Below are 19,002 nucleotides of genomic sequence, written 5' to 3' on the forward strand. Positions count from 1 at the left end.
TTCTTGTGCATGACTTTCAAAAGGTTAGCATGTAGGTGCAGCAAGTAATTAAGAAGGCAAATGGAATTTTGGCCTGTATTGCTAGGGGGGTTGGAGTTTAAAAATAGGTAAGTTTGTTACAACTATACAGGGTGTTGGTGAGGCCACACCTGGAGCACTGTATACAGTTTTGGTCCCCATATTTAAGAAAGGATATAGTAGCATTGGAGGCAGTTCAAAAGAGACTCACTAGGATGATTCCTGGAATGAAGGGGTTGACTTATCAAGAACGGCTAAACAGGTTAAGCCTTTATTCATTAGAGTTTAGAAGAATGAAGGGTGATCTTATTGAAATGTACAAGATTCTGAGGGGGATTGACAGGGTAGATGTTGAGAAAACAAAAACAGAATTACCTGGAAAAACTCAGCAGGTCTGGCAGCATCGGCGGAGAAGAAAAGAGTTGACGTTTCGAGTCCTCATGACCCTTGGGCAAACCAGTGTAGTCAAAAGTAGTGTAAGTATGAAATACACTAGTCAGTGACTATAATGTGACATTGGCGTAGAGGATGGCCCAGTCCGAATGAAACGTGCCTTTGAGTTATGTCAAGGCACACAAATACACACACCACAGGCCTGAGCACCATTATAAACTGCTGCTGCTGGCCCAGTGTCCTGGTCGCCATGGCGCCGCTCACCTCCAGTCTGGGTCAACTCCTGCCTCAGGCCGCTCGTGTACTCGATCAGCTCCTCCAGGGTCCGGTCGCAGTGTTGCCCGTACGAGGTGAATTTCTGCAGCACTTTATCCAGCTCCCTCTCCACGTTCAGACATTGCTCCATGATTTCACCAAACAGAGCGTGAGAGGATGGGGAAGGGGAGAGGGGACAGGGGGGAGATGAGGGGACGGGATGTGGATGGTAAACAGACAAGTCAGACGAAGCGCTCCGCCAAGCGGACGCTGACTGACTCCTGGGATGTCTCTCTCTCCACCCGGGTCCGGCAGCGCGCCTGCGCCGCCGCCTCCGCCTGCCCGCTCCGGTTCGATCTGGCCTGGCCCTCTCCGCGCCTGCGTCCCTCCACCCGCTCCGGTTCAATCCGATCCGGCCCGACCGTCTCCAGACTTGCGTCTCTCACTCAACCTGACCCTCTCCGCCCCCCACCGATCCGGCCCAGCACTATCCACGCTTGCACTCCCCCTAACCGAAACGGCCCAGCACTATCCGCGCCTGCGCGCCTGCGCCCCTACCCCCGAATAGTTCTGTCGAAGGGTCATGAGGACTCGAAACGTCAACTCTTTTCTTCTCCGCCGATGCTGCCAGACCTGCTGAGTTTTTCCAGGTAATTCTGTTTTTGTTTTGGATTTCCAGCATCCGCAGTTTTTTTGTTTTTATTTAGATGTTGAGAAGATGTTTCCACTTGTGGGGGAATCTCAAACTAGGGGACATAGTTACAGAATAAGGGGACACGCATTTAAAACTGAGATGCGAAGGAATTTCTTCTTTCGGAGGGTCGTGAATGTCTGGAATTCTCTACCCCAGAGAGTTGTGGAGGCTAGATCACTGAAAGTATTTAAAGAGGAGATAGATAGATTTTTGAAATATCAGGGAGTAGAGGGCAATGAGGAGCTGGCACTAAAGAGGAGTTGAGGCCTGGGGCAGATTAGCCATGATCTTATTGAATGGAGAGGCAGGCTTGACCCATACCAAAACAAGTTGGTGCTTTCAGAACAAGAGGGGCAAAAATTGGAGAAGGGATTGGATAAAATTATCCGAGTTTGGTCAGATCATATGTTAAATGCTTATTTTGTGTTCTTTGTTCTAGATTGCTACTGCAAATTTAGCATGGGCATTGGTGGCATTACATCAAGTTCAGGTAGGATTCCAGCATTTTCTGATTTTGTTTCAGATCTCCTGACATATGCATGTGCTGGCAAATTTGTTCTTTTTCACCCTGTACTACTCTGTGCTCTTTCTCTTGCATGCCATCCTTGGGCACTTCTCACTTTCTCACACATCTTTCACAATTTTCCAGATGTGAGAGATTACTAAAGAAAAAGGTGTGGTTGCGGATCACTGAAGAAAAAGGAAAGAGAGAAAAGGGGGCAGTAACAGACAAAGAAAGAGCAACAATGAGGAAAGTGGAGAATTATTGGAGTCACAAGATAGAGTAACACAGAAATACATAGGAGAGTACCAGGAACAGGTCAATAGAGATCAAGAGGAAGAATAACAAAGTCAAGGCTGAATTTTTGTGAAGGAGACAGGAAGCATGAGTCAGGAATGTTCCTGGCTCCTTAAACCCGTCTCCATTAAGGAGACCCTGCCTGTCATATTTTCATTCTGGGGAGATGGAGCATGTTAGATTCAGGCCTACTGCCTCCAGAGGCAGGCCTGTGGCGGCAACAGAGGCAGGCTGGAGGGTGGCAATACTGGCAGGCTAGAAGGCCATCCTTTGTTTAATGGTGTGTCAGTCCAGTTGTAATCATGACTGTCAGGCCTCAAGCCCTCACCTTTCACAGACCCACAGCCCCTTCATATGTCTCAAGCCCCTCGATGCCGCCCATATCTGTGAGATCAAGCAGCTTAAAACGGGACATTCTTGAGGTGCTATGAGCCATCAACAGCAATAGAATTGTACACTGCCACTATCTATAGCCTCAAGGTCCAGCCTACCCTTTATTACACATGATCATCGAGGCAGGGAACCAACCCTGATTCAATGAGGGGTATAGAAGAACATGCCAAGACCAGCACCAGACTGAAAATGAAGTGTCAACCTGGTGATGCTAAAGCATAGGATTACATGCATGCTAAACAGCATAAGCAGCATGCTATATAAAGAGCTAAATTACACTTGTTCAACAGATTAGGTCAAAGCTCTTCAGCCCTGCCACATATGGCCATGGATGATGTGGATAATTAAGCTCAACCATCTTCTTTTGATATTTAATAGTATTATCATCGCTGAGTGCCCCATTATCAACATCTTGGGGTTGTCATTGCCTAGAAATGGTAGTTACATAAATGTTGTGGCAATTAGAGTGTCTAGGTCAGAGACTGGGTATTCTGTGAGGAGCAGTTTAGCCCAAACTCCTTAAAGTCTGTCCACCACCTAAAAGGCACAAGTCAAGCTGTTGATTGAATACCTTCCACTTGCCTGGACAGGCCAAAACTCTAAAACGTTTGGTACCATCTAGCACAAAGCAATCTGTTTCATTGTTGTCTCATTATAGGATCAGAAAGCACAGAAGGAGATCATTCAATCCATCATATCTCTGCTGGTTCTTTCAAAAAGCTTGCTAAATATTCTCACTCACATGCTTTTTCCCCATTGACCTGCAATTTTTTTCCAGTTATAGTCTGTATCTAATTCCCTTTTGGAAGTTACTATTGAATTTGCTTCGTCCACCTTTTCAAGCAGTGTATGCCCAATCATAACATGCTGTGTCTCCTCATCTCCCCTCTAGTCCTTTTGCAAATTAATTTAAATCTGTATCCTCTAGTTACTGACCCACCTGCCAGTAGAAATTGTTTCTCCCTCTTTACTCTTATCAAAACCATTCATCTGCTAGCTTAAACATCCACTCATGCACATACATGCACATATGCTTAATTGAACTCAATGGGGTCAAAAATCCTTTTGATATGTTGCCCTGATATGGAAGCTTCTCTTTCAGATTTCCAAAGGTCTCACCAAGCAGAGTGAAATGAATGATTTTCTGCTGGATGTATCCAAGTAAGTGATTTGTATTTTTTATTTGATAAATACATTGGTTGAGGTGATTATTTATACAAAATGTTATGATATTGCAAGTAGTATGTGCCAAGCTGACCAAGTCACAGAAGGAAACTTGGTCAGGCTATTACAGCGATTTTGCAATTTGTATCTCTTACAAGAAGGTTTGTGCACTGAAGTCAGAAGTAATGAGTCCACTACCAATTTTAGTGATTTTAAAGATTAAATTAAAACATTAATTAACAAAAGAAAAAGTTAACCACACACAGGATTACACAGTTACTTAGGCCAGAATTTTCCCGTCGGCAATTTGGGGGCGAGGCCCACTCGCCGACAGGAAAATGACACAGGTTGACATCGGGAGGAACCCCCGACGTCATCCCAGTCCATTAAAATTTTTAGGAAGGTGGGCGGACAGCGAAATCAGCTGTTCGCCCGCCGACCTGTCAATGGCCAATTGAGGCCATTGACAGGATCATTAAGCTCATTGAAAAACCTGCCTGTCCAACCTTAAGGCTGGCTGGCGGGTAGGCCAGGAGCCCCAGCGGGCTTCTGAAAAAAGATAAAACCTCATCCACTGGCGGGATGAGGTTTCATCTCAGTTTTTAAAAAGTTTATTAAAGTTTCACTTATATTTATTAACATGTCCCATCTCCTGTGACAGTGTCACATGAGGGGGACAAGTTAACAATGTTTTTCTTTCTCTATTTTTAAAGTTTTTTAAACATTCAGCGCTCTCCCTGAGAGCACTTAGTCTCAGGGAGCAGTGCGCTCTTTCGTGCGCATGCGCGAAAGAGCGCACTTTGACAGATGGGGAATCCCTCCAGCCCCCCACATAGGAAGCGCATATTGCTTCCCACCGGGCAGGCCACTGGGCGGGCCTTAGTTGGCCCGCCCACATAAAATGGCAGCCAGCCCCGTTTTGGCGATGGAGTTTGGCTGCCTGCACGCCGCCGAGCCAGTGGGGCCCACCCGCCCATCAAAGTCAAAATTCTGGCCTCAGTCTTATAACAGTTCCCAAAATTTCTGCTTAACTTGACTTCCAACTACACACCCCTTTCAGCAACAGTCTAAAATAGATTTTTAATCTATAAAACATCCAACAAGATTACCACAAGCACCCACTGTTTCGATAAGGGAGATATTTCACAGCTTCTTTCCCTCTCTCACTTGACAATGGAATTCCAAGGCTTTTAACATAACCTTGGTTCCTGGAACAGCAGACTTCTCCAGGGTGGCTGGAGGCTTTTCCATAAGTCTGTTTCACAGAGTGCTCCTTTCAAGATCTCACATGGCCACAGCCATACAGTCTTCCATCCTTCTTTACACATATTTCCTCCTTTTTGATCTGTAAATTCCATTGTTTCAACCTGTCTTTGGAAGTTATTTTTCCAGAATATAAAACCTTTCATGTTGTCATTATGGCCAGCACTTTTGGGAAAAATAAATATAATAATTTTGCCTTATTTATCTTGCCAGTTGTAAACATCTTACCATGTCCCTTTGAAAAGTTAACAATCACTCCTCTTACCCTAAAACTGCATATTCCACTCTACTTAGCTCATCCATCAGCATTTCAAGTACCTGTTTTTTTACACTTAACCCCTTTGATGATTCAAACCTTGCAGTCTTACAGCCTGCAGTTTAGTTAAATTATCCACACACACGGAAACATGCACACACCCACAAACATAAGCCTGCTTTAAAGTATCCCACAGTAATATCAGGAGAAATATGATAATTCCTTTACAAAAGTGATATATTGTTACAATCCACTTAGAAACCGATAACTTTTAATAAGAGATGAATTTCCCAAATGAACAACGGAAATAACCAAAGAATGAGATTTCACATTTTAAAACTTTTATTCTAACAAGCAAATAAAAATCCATGTAGATTAAACATTAATTAACAGGCAGCTAATACACCAAACTAAAGAAAAAGTACTTTTGTGTTAACTAACTAACTCAGTTGAGGAACGTCTTAGAACCCCTTCTGGCAGATGTGCAGCAATACAAGAACAAGTCCAAAGTTACTCCCAGCTCTGCATCAGGCTCACTTCTCCCTGCCACACTAGGTCAGAAATTCCAGTGTCTTTCAAAAGTCATTACACTCAGCCTGAGTCTTCCAAATCCTAATAAAAAATCCATGCCATTAATGGCAAAATTATGAACTGCCCCCTATTCAAGTAATTAAAGCTTTTCTCAATCTGATTCAAATTTGCTTGCTTCCTTTCCTCTTTGAAACTCAATTTTTCCCTGTTCCTTTCCTCTCTTTGTATCTTTTCTTATTCTAGTTTTTCTCTTTCTCTCTCTTTCTCTATAGAATTCAAGTTTTTTTTCATTGTGCTGACTCCAATTCAAGTTGTTTCATTTGCAATTGAATTCTAGCTGACTCAACTCTTGTACTATTGGGATCAACCTTTTCCTCCTCAAGTTCAGGTGCTGTGCCAATACTTCAACAATTTCTGCCTTTTTAAATCCTACTTTTAAGTTGACCCCTAACTTCTCTACCACAGTCTTCAAATTAAGTTTGTTAATTATTGCAAGGCACAAACATACAGGTGTTCTCTCCCCAGAAATGCCTGAACACTGCAAGTATCCAGATTGATTTATCACAGAACACAGCAAAAGTATACGTGAAATTTTCTCCCAGTTCCTCCATCTCCGTCATATCTATTCTGATGACATAAATTTCCACAACAGTGCTTCTGAGACATCTTTTTTTCCTCAACTGAGGATTCCTCCCCACCGTGATTGATAGGGCCTTCGACTGTGTCTGCCACGTTTCCCACACTTCTGTTGTCACCCCTTTCCATAACCATAATAGGGTTATCCTCACCTTCCACCCCATCAACTTCTGTATTCAACAGATCATTTTCCACCATTTCTGCTGCCTCAAGCTTGTTACCACCACCAAACACATATTCCCTTCTCCTTTCAGCATTCTGAAGGGACTGTTCTTTCCATGATACCCTGGTCCATTCTTCAGTCACCCCAATATCCGTCCCCTTCCCACATGCAAACGTATGAGATGTAACATCTTTCCTTTTACTTCCTCTTTCCTCACCATCCAAGGCCCCAAACACTCCTTCCACGTGAAGTGGTGTTTTACCTGTACTTATTTCAATCTAGCATACTATATTCGCTGCTCAAAATGTATCCCCCACTACATTGGGGAACCAAACACAGATTGGGTGACTGCTTTGCAGGACATCTCCATGCAATCCGCAAACATGATCCTGAACTTCTGGTAGCCTGTCATTTTGATACTCCACCTTGCTCTCACGCTGGCATTTCTGTCCTTGGACTACTGTACTGTTCCAGTGAGGCTCAATGTAAGCTTGAGGAGCAGCACCTTTCATCCTTTGATTAGGCACTTTACAGCCTTCTGGACTCAATGTTGAGTTCAACAATTTCAGAGCATAATCTGTATTCCATTTTGTTTCCTATCCTTTGTGCGTTTTGTATTTTTTTTTCAATCAGCAGCATACCTGTTTCTTGTCTAGCCCCATCTCCAATCCCTTTGGCCCTGTAAGACTAACCCTTTTGTCATTTAATCTCTCCAGTCTTCCACCCTATCACAGGTCCTTGCCCCACCTATCCCTTGCACAAAACCTATTACATCTCCAACTTTTCCCAGTGCTGATGAAAGGTCACAGACCTGAAACGCTAACTCTGTTTCTCTCCAAAGGTGCTGCCACAATCTGATGTGTATGTCAAGTAATTTCTGTTTTATATCAGATTTCCAGCATCCTCAGTACATTGCTTTTCAATTCATAAAATCTTGTTTGGTTAAACTATGGAAAATTCCATTGTACCTGTTTACAGCCTTTGGGTTTTGATTCTGTAACAGCTCACAATTTGTAATGATTCCTGTAGAAATTGATAACTTTTAAAAATAGATTAATTTCCCAAATGACCAATGGAAATGACTGAAGAACAAGATTCCCTGTTTTAAGACTTTCACTGTAACAAAGAAAAATCAACTAGAGTAAACATTAATTAACAGGTAACTAATTCACCCAACTAAAGAACAGGTACATTTGCATTAACTAATGAATGGAACCACGAAATATCTTACAATCACTTGCACTGTGCATCGCACATCTTGCAGATATGTAGCATTACAAGAACAAGTTTAAAATTACTCCTGGTTCTCCAGCAGGCTGACTTCTCCCTACCGTGCTAGGTTGAAGCTTCCAGTGCCTGAGTCTTCTAAATCCGACTGTTCCCACCAGGGCCCACTTCGACAATTGCTTGGCTCTTAAACCTCTGAAAGTGCCGTTGGTTCCATCTCCTTCCTTTAGAACAGAAAACCAACTCTCACAAACATCCTGATTGGTTGTTAACACAAAAGTCTTTCTCCGCTTCACACAACTGTAGCTGCTTTGCTGCTGCACACAGCAGTATCTGCTTTCTCTCTCCCTCTCTCTCTTTCCCCTTGTCTAAAAGTATCTGTCCCAGGTGTGAAAACTATCATTTGATATTTCAGTAGGTTTCTGTTGGAGTTTCTTTGCCCATGGCAACTAGATACATTGACCTATCTATGAGCTCCCAATTACAATGTGGAAACCTGATTTAAAAATTAATAGTTGTTTGGCCGTTCCAAGGCAACATTCAAACATGCCATGCAAACCACTGCTGTAAAAATGGCAGCCTGCAGATTGCACCATTTTAAATTTTTAACAACCCTAACTCTCTCCTGCCCATCATGAGGGATTAAAATGCCCCTCATAATATCAGACTGGGATATATTGTTGAGTGTGGTCAACTTGAGCAGTTGTTTCTCATATTTGTTAAATTTGTTGATGACACGAAAATAAATCTCTGAAAGCAGACAAAGCTGCTAAATTATGGGTGTTGAAAATGCACTTGGATGATAGGTTGGAAGAGTTATGGTACGAGATGTTAAGGGTTATGTGGGCTGAATGGTCTTTCCTTGTCCCAGTCTTTTGTTCTTGTGAAGGATTCACTGGTAATTTTTAAAAGGGATATTTGACTTTGACCAGACTGGCCAAGAATTGCGATTAAAATTTAATGTAATCATCAAAATAAAAATATACAGTTCCATCTGAAAGCATCACAAAACAAGATTTTAATCAAATTAAAGCTACTCCAAGGACAAAAACTTATATACACAGAAGTTTTATGGGGTATTATCAGACCTTTTAAAAATGGATATCCAGCTGGCTGCAGGACAGCAAGCAGAGAGCAGGCCCGTGGGATAGCAATGCAGAGTAGCGGAAGATGGAAACTGGGGTCCCACAAGTATCATTGTTGCGAACACTGTTATTCAAATTGTAAAATTGGTTCTGGAGCCACACATGACCCAAAAATGGGTTGCATCACAAGTAGTAATTTAAAGCAGTTTATTAAGAAGTGACCACTTAGATCTGAGACATAAGTTAAATAGACAGGAAAGATTCATACAGATGAAAAGGTTTACCAGTCTTGAATTGGATGAAAAGGCAGATGAAGCAGCGTGGTATTGTCAGTCTTTTCTGTTCTCAGTCTTGCTAAGCTAATCGAAATGTTAGGCCAAAACCAGCATGCATGTATTTCATGTTGTCTGAAGTGATTTTTTCACTTCACTGCCCATTTATCGACTTGATTTCTAGAAGGTTAGTGAGTATCTTATGTCAATCACTTATTCTATTGCATCTTCCCATTCAAATGTCCAACTACTTGGGGACAGATACACAAAACATACAGCCTCCTCTTGCCCCAGACATCATCTTGTTGCTTATCTTTTGTAAGAACATCTCACCAATTTAGGGGTCGCAAGGCCCCATCTTGTCAGGCCCAGGAATCTCTACCTGAAGGCCTATGCCTGAAGGAGCTATGTGATCTAGAGAACGTCCTTCTTGAAAACAATTGATTGAGTTATGTCTTTGTTACCTCCCAAACTTGGGGCAGAGAGGGAAACCACATTGTTAAGAAATCACCGTCCTAGCATTTCTTTGAAAATTATTGTTTCCATAACTTTCTATATTATTTTCAAAACTACTCTTTATTACAGAGTGTATTATTAAAACCACCATTCTCTTATAGCTCCCATTTTCTTTTAATATTTTTATTACTCTGCGTTTATTTGTGCTGCAACATTAAGGGCGAATTTTCTGTTTGGTGGGGTGGGCGGGGGTGCAGAATGGTGCGGGTGGGCGCAGACCCGATCACCACCCATGATCGGGTCCACGCTATCATTTTATGCAGGCGAGCCAATTAAGGCCTGCCCAGCGTAATGCCCAACTTCCGAGGATAGCGGGAGTGGGCAGATGGCAGCAGGAATACATTGTCCGCCGGGTCCAATGGCGACATGGCAGCCTGTTTATCAGAAGCGCTGGCAGCCTTTGCAAGGCTGCTCACAATGTCAAGTGGAGGGGCTCACCAGAGGGTTTCTGGTGAGCAGGCCAGTCCAGAGGGTAGGCCAGCGGAGTAGGTGAGGCTGGAGGTTAGGGCAGTGGAACAGGCCAGGCTGGATTGTAGGGCGGTGAGGGGGGGGCCAGTGTGCCCCTCATTTCTCGGATGACTGCCTTGCTGCCCTCCTCAAGGAGGTGGCAGCACACCAGGAGGTGCTGGTTCCCCAGGATGGGAGGAGGAGGCCCCCCCCAACATGATGAATGTGCCTGGGAGGAGGTGGTGAGCTCCCGCGATGTGTGAGGCGCACCTGGGTCCAGTGTCGCAAGCGCTTCAACAACTTGTTGCGCTCTGGCAGGGTGAGTACCAAGTTGGCATTGGTCATGTAACCCAGCAGGGTGGCTTACCCCCCCTGCTGCCCACCACCCCCCCAGGTCTGAGTGTAGGGACTGCATTGAATCATTGACTGCATTTGTCCTTTGCTGCGTGGGCAAGAAGATACTACCCATGCTGAGAGGGTGATGAAGAGATGTGTATTGCCCCCGCAGCATGTGTTGCACTGAGTCCCACATGACAGGTTTGGAGGCAACCTGGAGGAGCTACACCTAGACGCTGTGTTTGAACTCCAGGACATGTCCAAGTCAGGGTGATGACAATGGGAGGGGAGCTTCAAGGTGGCGTGGCAACAAACTATCTGCAGCGCTCTGTGCTCCACGTGCTTGCACCTCCTTGCTATAGAAGGATATACCATGTGGTGCCTAATGTGATGTAGGCAGCATGTGTCCAAGATGGGGGGTGGGGGCTGGGTAGGTGGGTGGGGTGTGGAGCAGGCCTAGCATCTTTGTGTGAGTGTTCGATGGCAACGGAGTGAGGAGACTCAGGAGCCCTGATATGTCCCACTCTGGTTGGGGTGGACCGTGCACGAAGAGAGTCCATGTACAATTTGCACAAATCAATGCCCCTCTCATTTTCAGGAGAAGAATGCTCAGAATGCTGCAGAGCGGGTGAGGACTGGGGGCGGCCAGGCGCAGATTGCCATTCTTAGCCACTTCAACCTGGAGGCCCTGGATCTGGAGCGGCGCCATGCGCCAAGGCCCACTGGTGTCGGTGAGGCTGGGGTGCCACGGCCAGGTATTTATGCCCAACAGTGAGGTCAGCATTGTTCTCCCAACAGCCACAGCAGTGCTGAGTGTTAATTGATTTAATTTTGCAACACGGCTTGACCATTGGTGATGGCAGGATGAGCGCATAATGATCCGGGGAACAGTGATACACTTTGACATTGTCTCCATCTTAACTGATCCACTGTCCTTGTTCTTCCTCTCAGCATCATCGGAGCAGGGCTGATGGAGGAGCAGCAAAGGCCCCCTCTCACACCTGAGGGGCCTGAAGTCTCACCGACATCACACCATTTCTGCGAGGCAGGCATCAGCGCAGATACTAGCACCTCGATGGGAATTCGAGTATCAGCTAGTGTCCTGGGGCACAGCGGTGAGGGCACTTCACAGTCGCTGGAAAACCTGGCAGAGACAGAGAGTGCCCATGGCACCAGCAGCCGGAGGACTGCAGGGCACAAGGCACATGCTCAGTCGATGCCTGATGATGTGCCTCTGGAGTCGTCTGCGACGCAGCAGGGGCAGGAAATGCGGCCGGGTGTGCGGGAGCATCTGGGGGAGACACTTGAGGCTGTGCTTGGCTTGGTCTCCATGGTGGAGGAGTCTACGCGGACGATCACCGAAGCAATGAGCCACATATCTGAGCACCATGCGACCTCTATGGAGAGAGTAGCGACTCTTGTGGAAAGGCTCCCCCAGGAGACCCATCATGGCTTCCTGGGGATGCGCTTTGATCAGCAAACCCTCACATCAGCACTGACCTCAGCTGGTTAGTGCCAGTGTAGGAGTTGGTTTGGGCATCAACTTTACCAGCTCAGTGCCCATCCATCCACAGTCAGCAGGGAGGTCCAAAGCGACCTCACGTCGGCACAGCAGCTGCCTGTCGTTTCTGCGGGCAATCCTCAGCACTCCGGATAAGGGTGGCAGCTCCTCCACCCCTCTCCCAGTGATCATTGCATCCAGTGAAGCTGCAACGACTGGGGAGATGCCAGCTGTGGAACTGGCAGCTCCCTCCCAGGCAGGGCCAGCACAGGCTCCATGGGCCAGAGGACGACCGCCAAGATCATCAAGACCAACAGGACAGCAGAGTCAGCAGGCTGTCTCAGAATCCACTCTGAGCGATGAGGCAGCAGCAAGATGTAGTACCCGGAAACAAAAACATAAGGCACCTTAGGCACACCACAGGTTTTTTGTTGGTGCTTTTGTGTTGGCCCGAGGTGAGGTCCTTATGATTTGTTTTCTTTGATAACACTATTCTCTTTTTTTTAGAATAAGTTGGTTTGCTTGACAGAATAAATTCAGACATGTGACCATGGCTGAGGGTGCCTTTTTTCTTCTATAAGTGTATGATTTCCAAACCTGTAATGAATGCTTGGTTGGACACTCAGCTTTATTAACAAGGCCCTCAGTGACTGTTCCTAACCTAGCAGATTTTACACTTAGATGACAAGTATCGAGCCTACAGACCAGGCTTGTCTTGGAGGTCCATCTGTGGTGTGCTGGCTGTAGTTTCGTTGGATTAAAGCCTCCCGGGTGTCCCTGCCTCCCTGGAGTATGCCTAGGTCAGTGCCTACCCCCCTCAGCATTTCCTCATGCATGCTCATCCTTGGACTCACTGCTGCACTCATTGTGTGCAGCCGCAGCCACTGCGTCGACATCTTCATCGTCCGCTGAGTCCCCCCTTTCCAGCGAAAGATTGTGGAGAGCGCAGCATACAACCACTATCACCAAGACACGATCTGGGGGTTACTGGAGTGCGCTCCCGAACGGTCCAGGCATCGGAAGAGCATCTTGAGAAGACCGATGGTTCTCTCCACCACAACCCTTGTAGAGGCGTGCCTCCTATTGTACCACTGCTCAGCTTCTGTTCTTGGATGGTGGAGAGGCACCATGAGCCACCTTCTGAGGAGATAGCCCTTGTCACCCAGCAGCCATCCATCAAGCCGGGCTGGAGCACTGAAGAGTCCAGGCTCCTGGGAGTGTCTGAGGATGTAGGCGTCATGGGAGCAGCCTGGGTACCTTGTACAGGCTTGTAAAATCAGCATCCTGTGATCACACACTATCTGCACGTTCATGGAGTGGAAGGCCTTCCTGTTGACGAAGGTACCGGGCCTTGATGGCCACGTGTGCAGTCTATTGCACCCTGGACACAGGGGAAGCCAGCAATGGCTGTGAAGCCTCTGGCTCGCTGTGTCTGGCTTGCCTGGTCCCAGCGGTAGTGGATGAAGGTCAATGCACGCCTGAACGAGCGTCTGTACCCTACTTGACACAAGTGTGCACTGCTGATTGCGAGATATCGCAAAGATCACCCACCGACCCCTGGAAGGAGCCAGAGGCATAGAAGTTGAGGGCAGCTGTGACCTTCACTCTGAATGCCACCCACACTGGCATGGAGTGTCCACCCACATAGTTCGCGGAGATCTCAGGCCCTATCACCTGACAGATATAGTTGACTGCCTCCCTTGAGAGACAAAGCCTCCTTCGGCACTGCACCTCAGACATATTGAGGTAGCTGCTTCGCTGCCTGTATATTCTGGTAGCAGGATAGTGCATCTTCTGCGGCCCTTCCACCTTGGACTACCTCTTGGCCCTGTGCCCCTTGTGCCTGTGCCTGTCCTCCCAAAGATGGCTCCCCTGGAGGCTGAGTGTGCATTCCTGGCCTCCTCCCCCTTCTAGCCCTCGCTTCCTCCTCAGAGGAGGTGCCTCCAGTGGAGAGTTCAGCTCCCATTCCCAAGTTAAGGGAAAGCTTCCTGAAACCTGCAGGCCCGGAAAAGATTCTTCACTGCAGAGTGCTGACCTGTAGGTTAAGAGTCCAGAAAAAGCAGCTGGCATGTGTTTTGAAGTGCTGCAGATCACACAGGCAAGTTTCAAAAACTTTCAGAAATAAATGCTTGACTGTGCACACTCGCAAGCCCAGTGACCCCTCTTATCCTGTCCATGGATAACGTTAATACAAATATGTGCTACCCACCTGCCCGTTACACCTGTGTGCCAAGCCAAAGATCGCACGTGCACCAAAAGATCGGCGTCGATTGGCGCCTCAACTGGCCCGTTAATTAATGGCAGGCATGCCTCGGACATCATCGCACGCCTGCCCAGCGAAATATCGTGATGGTGCACGTCCCGCCGTCACCTCGCGTCATTTTACATGCGGACTTGCGGGGCCCACCCCCGAACGCCAAAGGGAAAATTCAGCCCTAGGGCGAGCATTTCCTACACAAAGGCAGATGCAGTGTCAGTGTCAGACTGCTTAAAGCAAGAGATGCTTTTAATTGCAACTCTACTTTCTAACAATAAACTATACATTCCTTTGCAACCTGGTGCCTTATAACTGTCTCCTTCACAACAAAATGAACTTGTGGAAAAAAAATTGCAACTGCTCAGAGATGAATTATTTTACCAGTCAGCTTCTTATAATGGCAAAAATCGATTTCTTTGCCCCAGCAACCAATTAGTTTGGGTGATTGCCAGTCTTGGAAACCAAAATTATATGCACTTAATTGTGGAATTTCACCATTGATATAAAATGAATATTTTATAATTGTAATGAATATTAAGTATATTGAATAAAATATTCAAGAAAGAAAAAGGGCTCAAAACAGAAACCCTGGGATAAGAGTCATGGTTCATGTTAATATTTTAGAGGTAATTTTTAGTTTTGGGAAGATTAAAGTTAAAGGTAAGGTAATTGAAATGCTAGGCTTTAGAGATTGCCAGAAGAGATGGCAGTTCAAAAGGTGACCTATGTTTATTAATGAGATCAAAATAGAACAGATAGAGCTATAAAATAGCAAGTGGGCATACTTAGCTGAAGAATAGGAGATGTGACACCTCCAAACCTTGCAAGGAGTCCAGATAGATATTTTTGTTTTGAGAGTTAGAACTAAATTAGTCTAAAGAGCATTCAGTGAACCCTGAAAGGTTGCAAAACCTATTTACTTCATTAAATCAAAAACAAAATTGTAAATGAGGGATAATTAACTCAAAGGTCAGTTTGAGGACATCCTGCATCCTCAAGGAGATGGGTGGAGCTTAGGGAGTTTCTCTGGTTTCAGTTTATCTGGGCAATTGATGAGAGAGTTTGTTGCAGTTTGGACCTTCTGTGGTTTGCAGCACTCTAAGAAATAACAGAAGTAAATGATAGCTAGGCCTGAGCTGTAAGCAGAGCAAAAAAACTGTAACTTCTTCATTCACCATGTGGAATGAGTGAGGCTTAATCTCATTTTGAATTTTGTGAGGGAACAGAATTTGGAAGCTTGCCTCGTTTGAAACTAGGAGTGGAATTTTCTATTCCAAAACTAAGATCCGTGGTGGGGACAGAAACTGGGAGTGTTTCCCGCTGCGGAGTCCGGTGGAAATTTGTGCCATATCATGCGATGCTGGCCTAATTAATTATGCAGTTGAGTATTTCCCCATGTTTGCGGGGTGGACTGGATGACACAAGCCCTGTCATCATATCTGGGTGGCATATTTAAAAGTAGCCCAGACATCAACTTACCCACCGTTGATTGAGGAGATGGCCCGCTGACCCCAGGGAGCCAGATTCAGTGATGCATCCCTCGAAGTGCTGCTCAATGCAGTAGAGGCCAGGAGTAGCATCCTCTAGCCACAGGATGGAAGAAGGAGGGTGAACCGTCAGGCCAACACTGCATGAGAGGAAGTCTCCAGGGTGGTCAGTGCCCAGGGCCTCCACCAAATGACTGCCCTGCAATTCAGGAAACCGATGAATGCCCTCTTCTACTCCAACAGGGTAAGTGAACTCTCAACTGCTCACACTTACTTCACTGAATGGTACAGTGGACATGGGCCTTGGTGGCAAGAGTACCCATCTGTGCATCCCATGCATAAAAGAGCTACTCAACACGATAAGGTGATGCCTCATTGCCCCACTGCAGCCCATCTAGCCTGCAGGAGAAGAGGTCACTTTGGGTCCCTGACCCTTCCACACAGAAAGCTCAGATGCTGTCTGGGGGGTGTATAGGAGGGGGAAAGGAATAGGCGCTGAGGGTATCAGCAAGCGCTGCTAATTACATGACTCTGTGAGCCTTATCCTTCTATGTGTGTCGGCTCACCGCTTGGAGGGTGCTGCCCCAGAGCCCTTCTGGACAACCTTCAGTACATCAATCAGCTGACACACAATCCAATGGGTTATTTTGTAAGACTGGAAAGATAGATGTAACCCAATTGCTCTCAACCACATCTTCTTTCTTTGCGCAGGAAAAGTTGAGGCACAACAGGAGAGAAAGAGAGAAGACAGGAGGCAGCTGGCCTGACCTGAAGAACCTCCCTGATTTCGAGGAGCAGGTAGCCCAGCTGGGAGGGGAGGAACTGGACCAAGCTTGGAGAGAAAGAGGTTGGCGGGCAGCTTCCACCCAATAAGGATCCATGCATGTCACATAAAAACCTAAGGGTCATGCATTCCTCTATGTTGGAGGCTCATGCCATCACTCGCTCTCTCCTCTCTCACTTACAGGGGCCAGTGAAAGAGAGAAAGAGGGAAGAAGAGGAAGCCCTGTCCAGCAGTTTCTCCAGCCCATAGAGGACCGAGGTCATTGGAGGAGAAAGTGAGTGCTTATAGATCCATCACTAGATGTAGATGTGAGTACTGGATCTAGCTCATGCCGGGTCTCATTCTGGTGGTCTCTGCGCGGACACATGACCGCAGCAGGAGGAGGTAGGGTCAGCCAAGTTCACCAGCAATCAGAGGACTGCTGGGGAAGAGGCATCCAATGCGGATAATGACCCTCTGGAATGGGCCTTGCACAAGATGCTGGGGAAAGTGCAAGAGCCTTCAGGCTGAGATGTCGGAGGCCCTCAACAGAAAGGCATGTGTGCGCATTGTGGTCTTCATGGGGAAGATGACAGATGCCATGAAAAACCTGGTCCAACAGAACACCCAGTTTCTGCTGCAGATGCGCACAGATCTGCATTCCTTTTTATATAGCGATGTGTGAGCTTTAGCAGTAGCTATGCGAGAGGGGGATGGGGCACCTCAACCTCCCTCCTGGTGCTCCATTCCCTCAAGGAGTCAGGCAGGGGCCCTCGGGCACCCAAAGGGAGAAAGAAAGGCTGTTGAATGCCTCTGGGACCCCCAGTCAGGACTCTCTGAAGGTGTCTGGCCCTTCAGAATCTTCCTTGCTTGTGACCCCTTCAGCTTCATCCTCTGTGACCACCAAGGGAGCAGCCGCACCCACCCCCCCCCCCCCCCCCGCAAAGCAGGACAGCCAAAGTAAGCTGGGGCCTTCCAGGTCCCGGTTCTCCAGAGGACGGCCACCAAGGTCATCTAAGACAACAGGGTAAACTGGTCAGCAGACTGCCTGTAGCCCTGCTGCGGTTGTCAGGGGAGCACCTAGAAGAAGTGATAGGGAACACAAAATTAAGAAATTTTGATTTCACATGTGGTTGCACAGTTGAATTATGATTGTTAATAGTATGACATTTTTGTAAGTAAAGTACATTTGCACTTTAATGAGGTCTGGTGTAGTTTATTTGTGATTCGTAAACCTTAAGCTTGTGCGCCCCCACCCTAGCACCCAACATCTTCAGAGGGACACCCCAGTTGGGTCTATGTCTCCCTGAATCATGCATGTACAGGGAGGCAAAGATATTTGGCAGGGTCCTTGCAAGCCATGTGCAAGAATTCTCCTGCACACGCTGAGCCTTTGCCCTTCACATGCTAATCTGCTCCAATGCCCTAGCATCGTAAGTACTACATGCTGGAGCTCTCCTTCAGTTGTCCAGTTGAGCTGACCTGCTGCTCTGCCCATCCCCGCTGTCCCAACTCCCATGCAGCATCTCAAGATTTTCACAACCAGGCTCTTGATCATTGTGAGTATTCATGGTTCATGTAACCTTCCATGTCCAGTCCAATACCATTACAACTCCTCCCATGACCCACACCCTACCCCCCATAACCATTGACTGCCCCCCCCCATGTGTAACATTTGGCCTTACCACGTTTACCCTTCAACCCGCCTCCATCACCCTCTGTCCTGTGCAGGCAAATGTCCATACCTCCTATCTTCCTGAGGTGCCCATTCCCATGAGAGTATATCTGCCCCCTTCATTCTGCCAACTCCAGAATCTGCTTCCCTTTCCATGTCCCCACCAACTGTCAGCACCCCTTCACTTGCCGAATCCTCACCCTCCCAGCTCCCACTGCCCCTTTTAGAGCTCATCATCCCTTCCTATCACCAATTCCCTCAGTATGTCCCCCATGACTCATCATTTGATAGCACAGACCCTTCCTTCTGAACCCATTTCCCGTCTTCCCCCCCCTCCACAGTGCCATTCACATCTGCATACCCCCTTATGCCCTTTCATACTTGCACAACGCCCCCATGTACTTTCATACCTGCACACCCCGCATTGCTGTTCACATCTGCATACCCCCTCATGCCCTTTTATACCTGCACAATGCCCCCATGTACTTTCATACCTGCACACCCTGCCATGCCATTCACATCTGCATACCCCCTCATGCCCTTTCATACCTGCACAATCCCCCCCCCATGTCCTTTCACACCCGTACACCCCCCATGCTTGTTCATACCTGCACAAACTACCCTTCTTCCCTTCGCCCACACTCCACCATGGCCCTTCCCACATCCCGCTCCATAAAACACCTCACCCATTCCACAATCACAGCAGCATGTCTCTCTCTTTCCCCTACCACCCCCAACATCTCCCGCCGCCCTGTAGGCTTTCACGCCTGCCCCACCTCTTTATTCCTCTCCTCCCCATCTAATTACCCCTGCCCCACCCATCCAAGCACAGACCATCACCGCCCAACAGTACTTCATGCAGCCGTCCACC

General features: G+C 47.0%; 1 protein-coding gene across 1 annotated transcript in view; it reads left to right on the plus strand.

The window, feature by feature from the left end:
* pde10a (phosphodiesterase 10A) overlaps nucleotides 1–19,002 on the plus strand; it is a 414,859-nt gene that overhangs the window by 150,788 nt on the left and 245,069 nt on the right. Inside the window, exons 8-9 of the mRNA XM_041207024.1 lie at nucleotides 1,800–1,850; nucleotides 3,655–3,713. Coding sequence (XP_041062958.1) covers nucleotides 1,800–1,850; nucleotides 3,655–3,713 — 110 coding nt within the window. The remainder of the gene's footprint in view (nucleotides 1–1,799; nucleotides 1,851–3,654; nucleotides 3,714–19,002) is intronic.

The sequence above is a fragment of the Carcharodon carcharias genome, chromosome 2, assembly GCF_017639515.1.
Source record: "Carcharodon carcharias isolate sCarCar2 chromosome 2, sCarCar2.pri, whole genome shotgun sequence".
Classification (NCBI taxonomy): Eukaryota; Metazoa; Chordata; class Chondrichthyes; order Lamniformes; family Lamnidae; genus Carcharodon; species Carcharodon carcharias.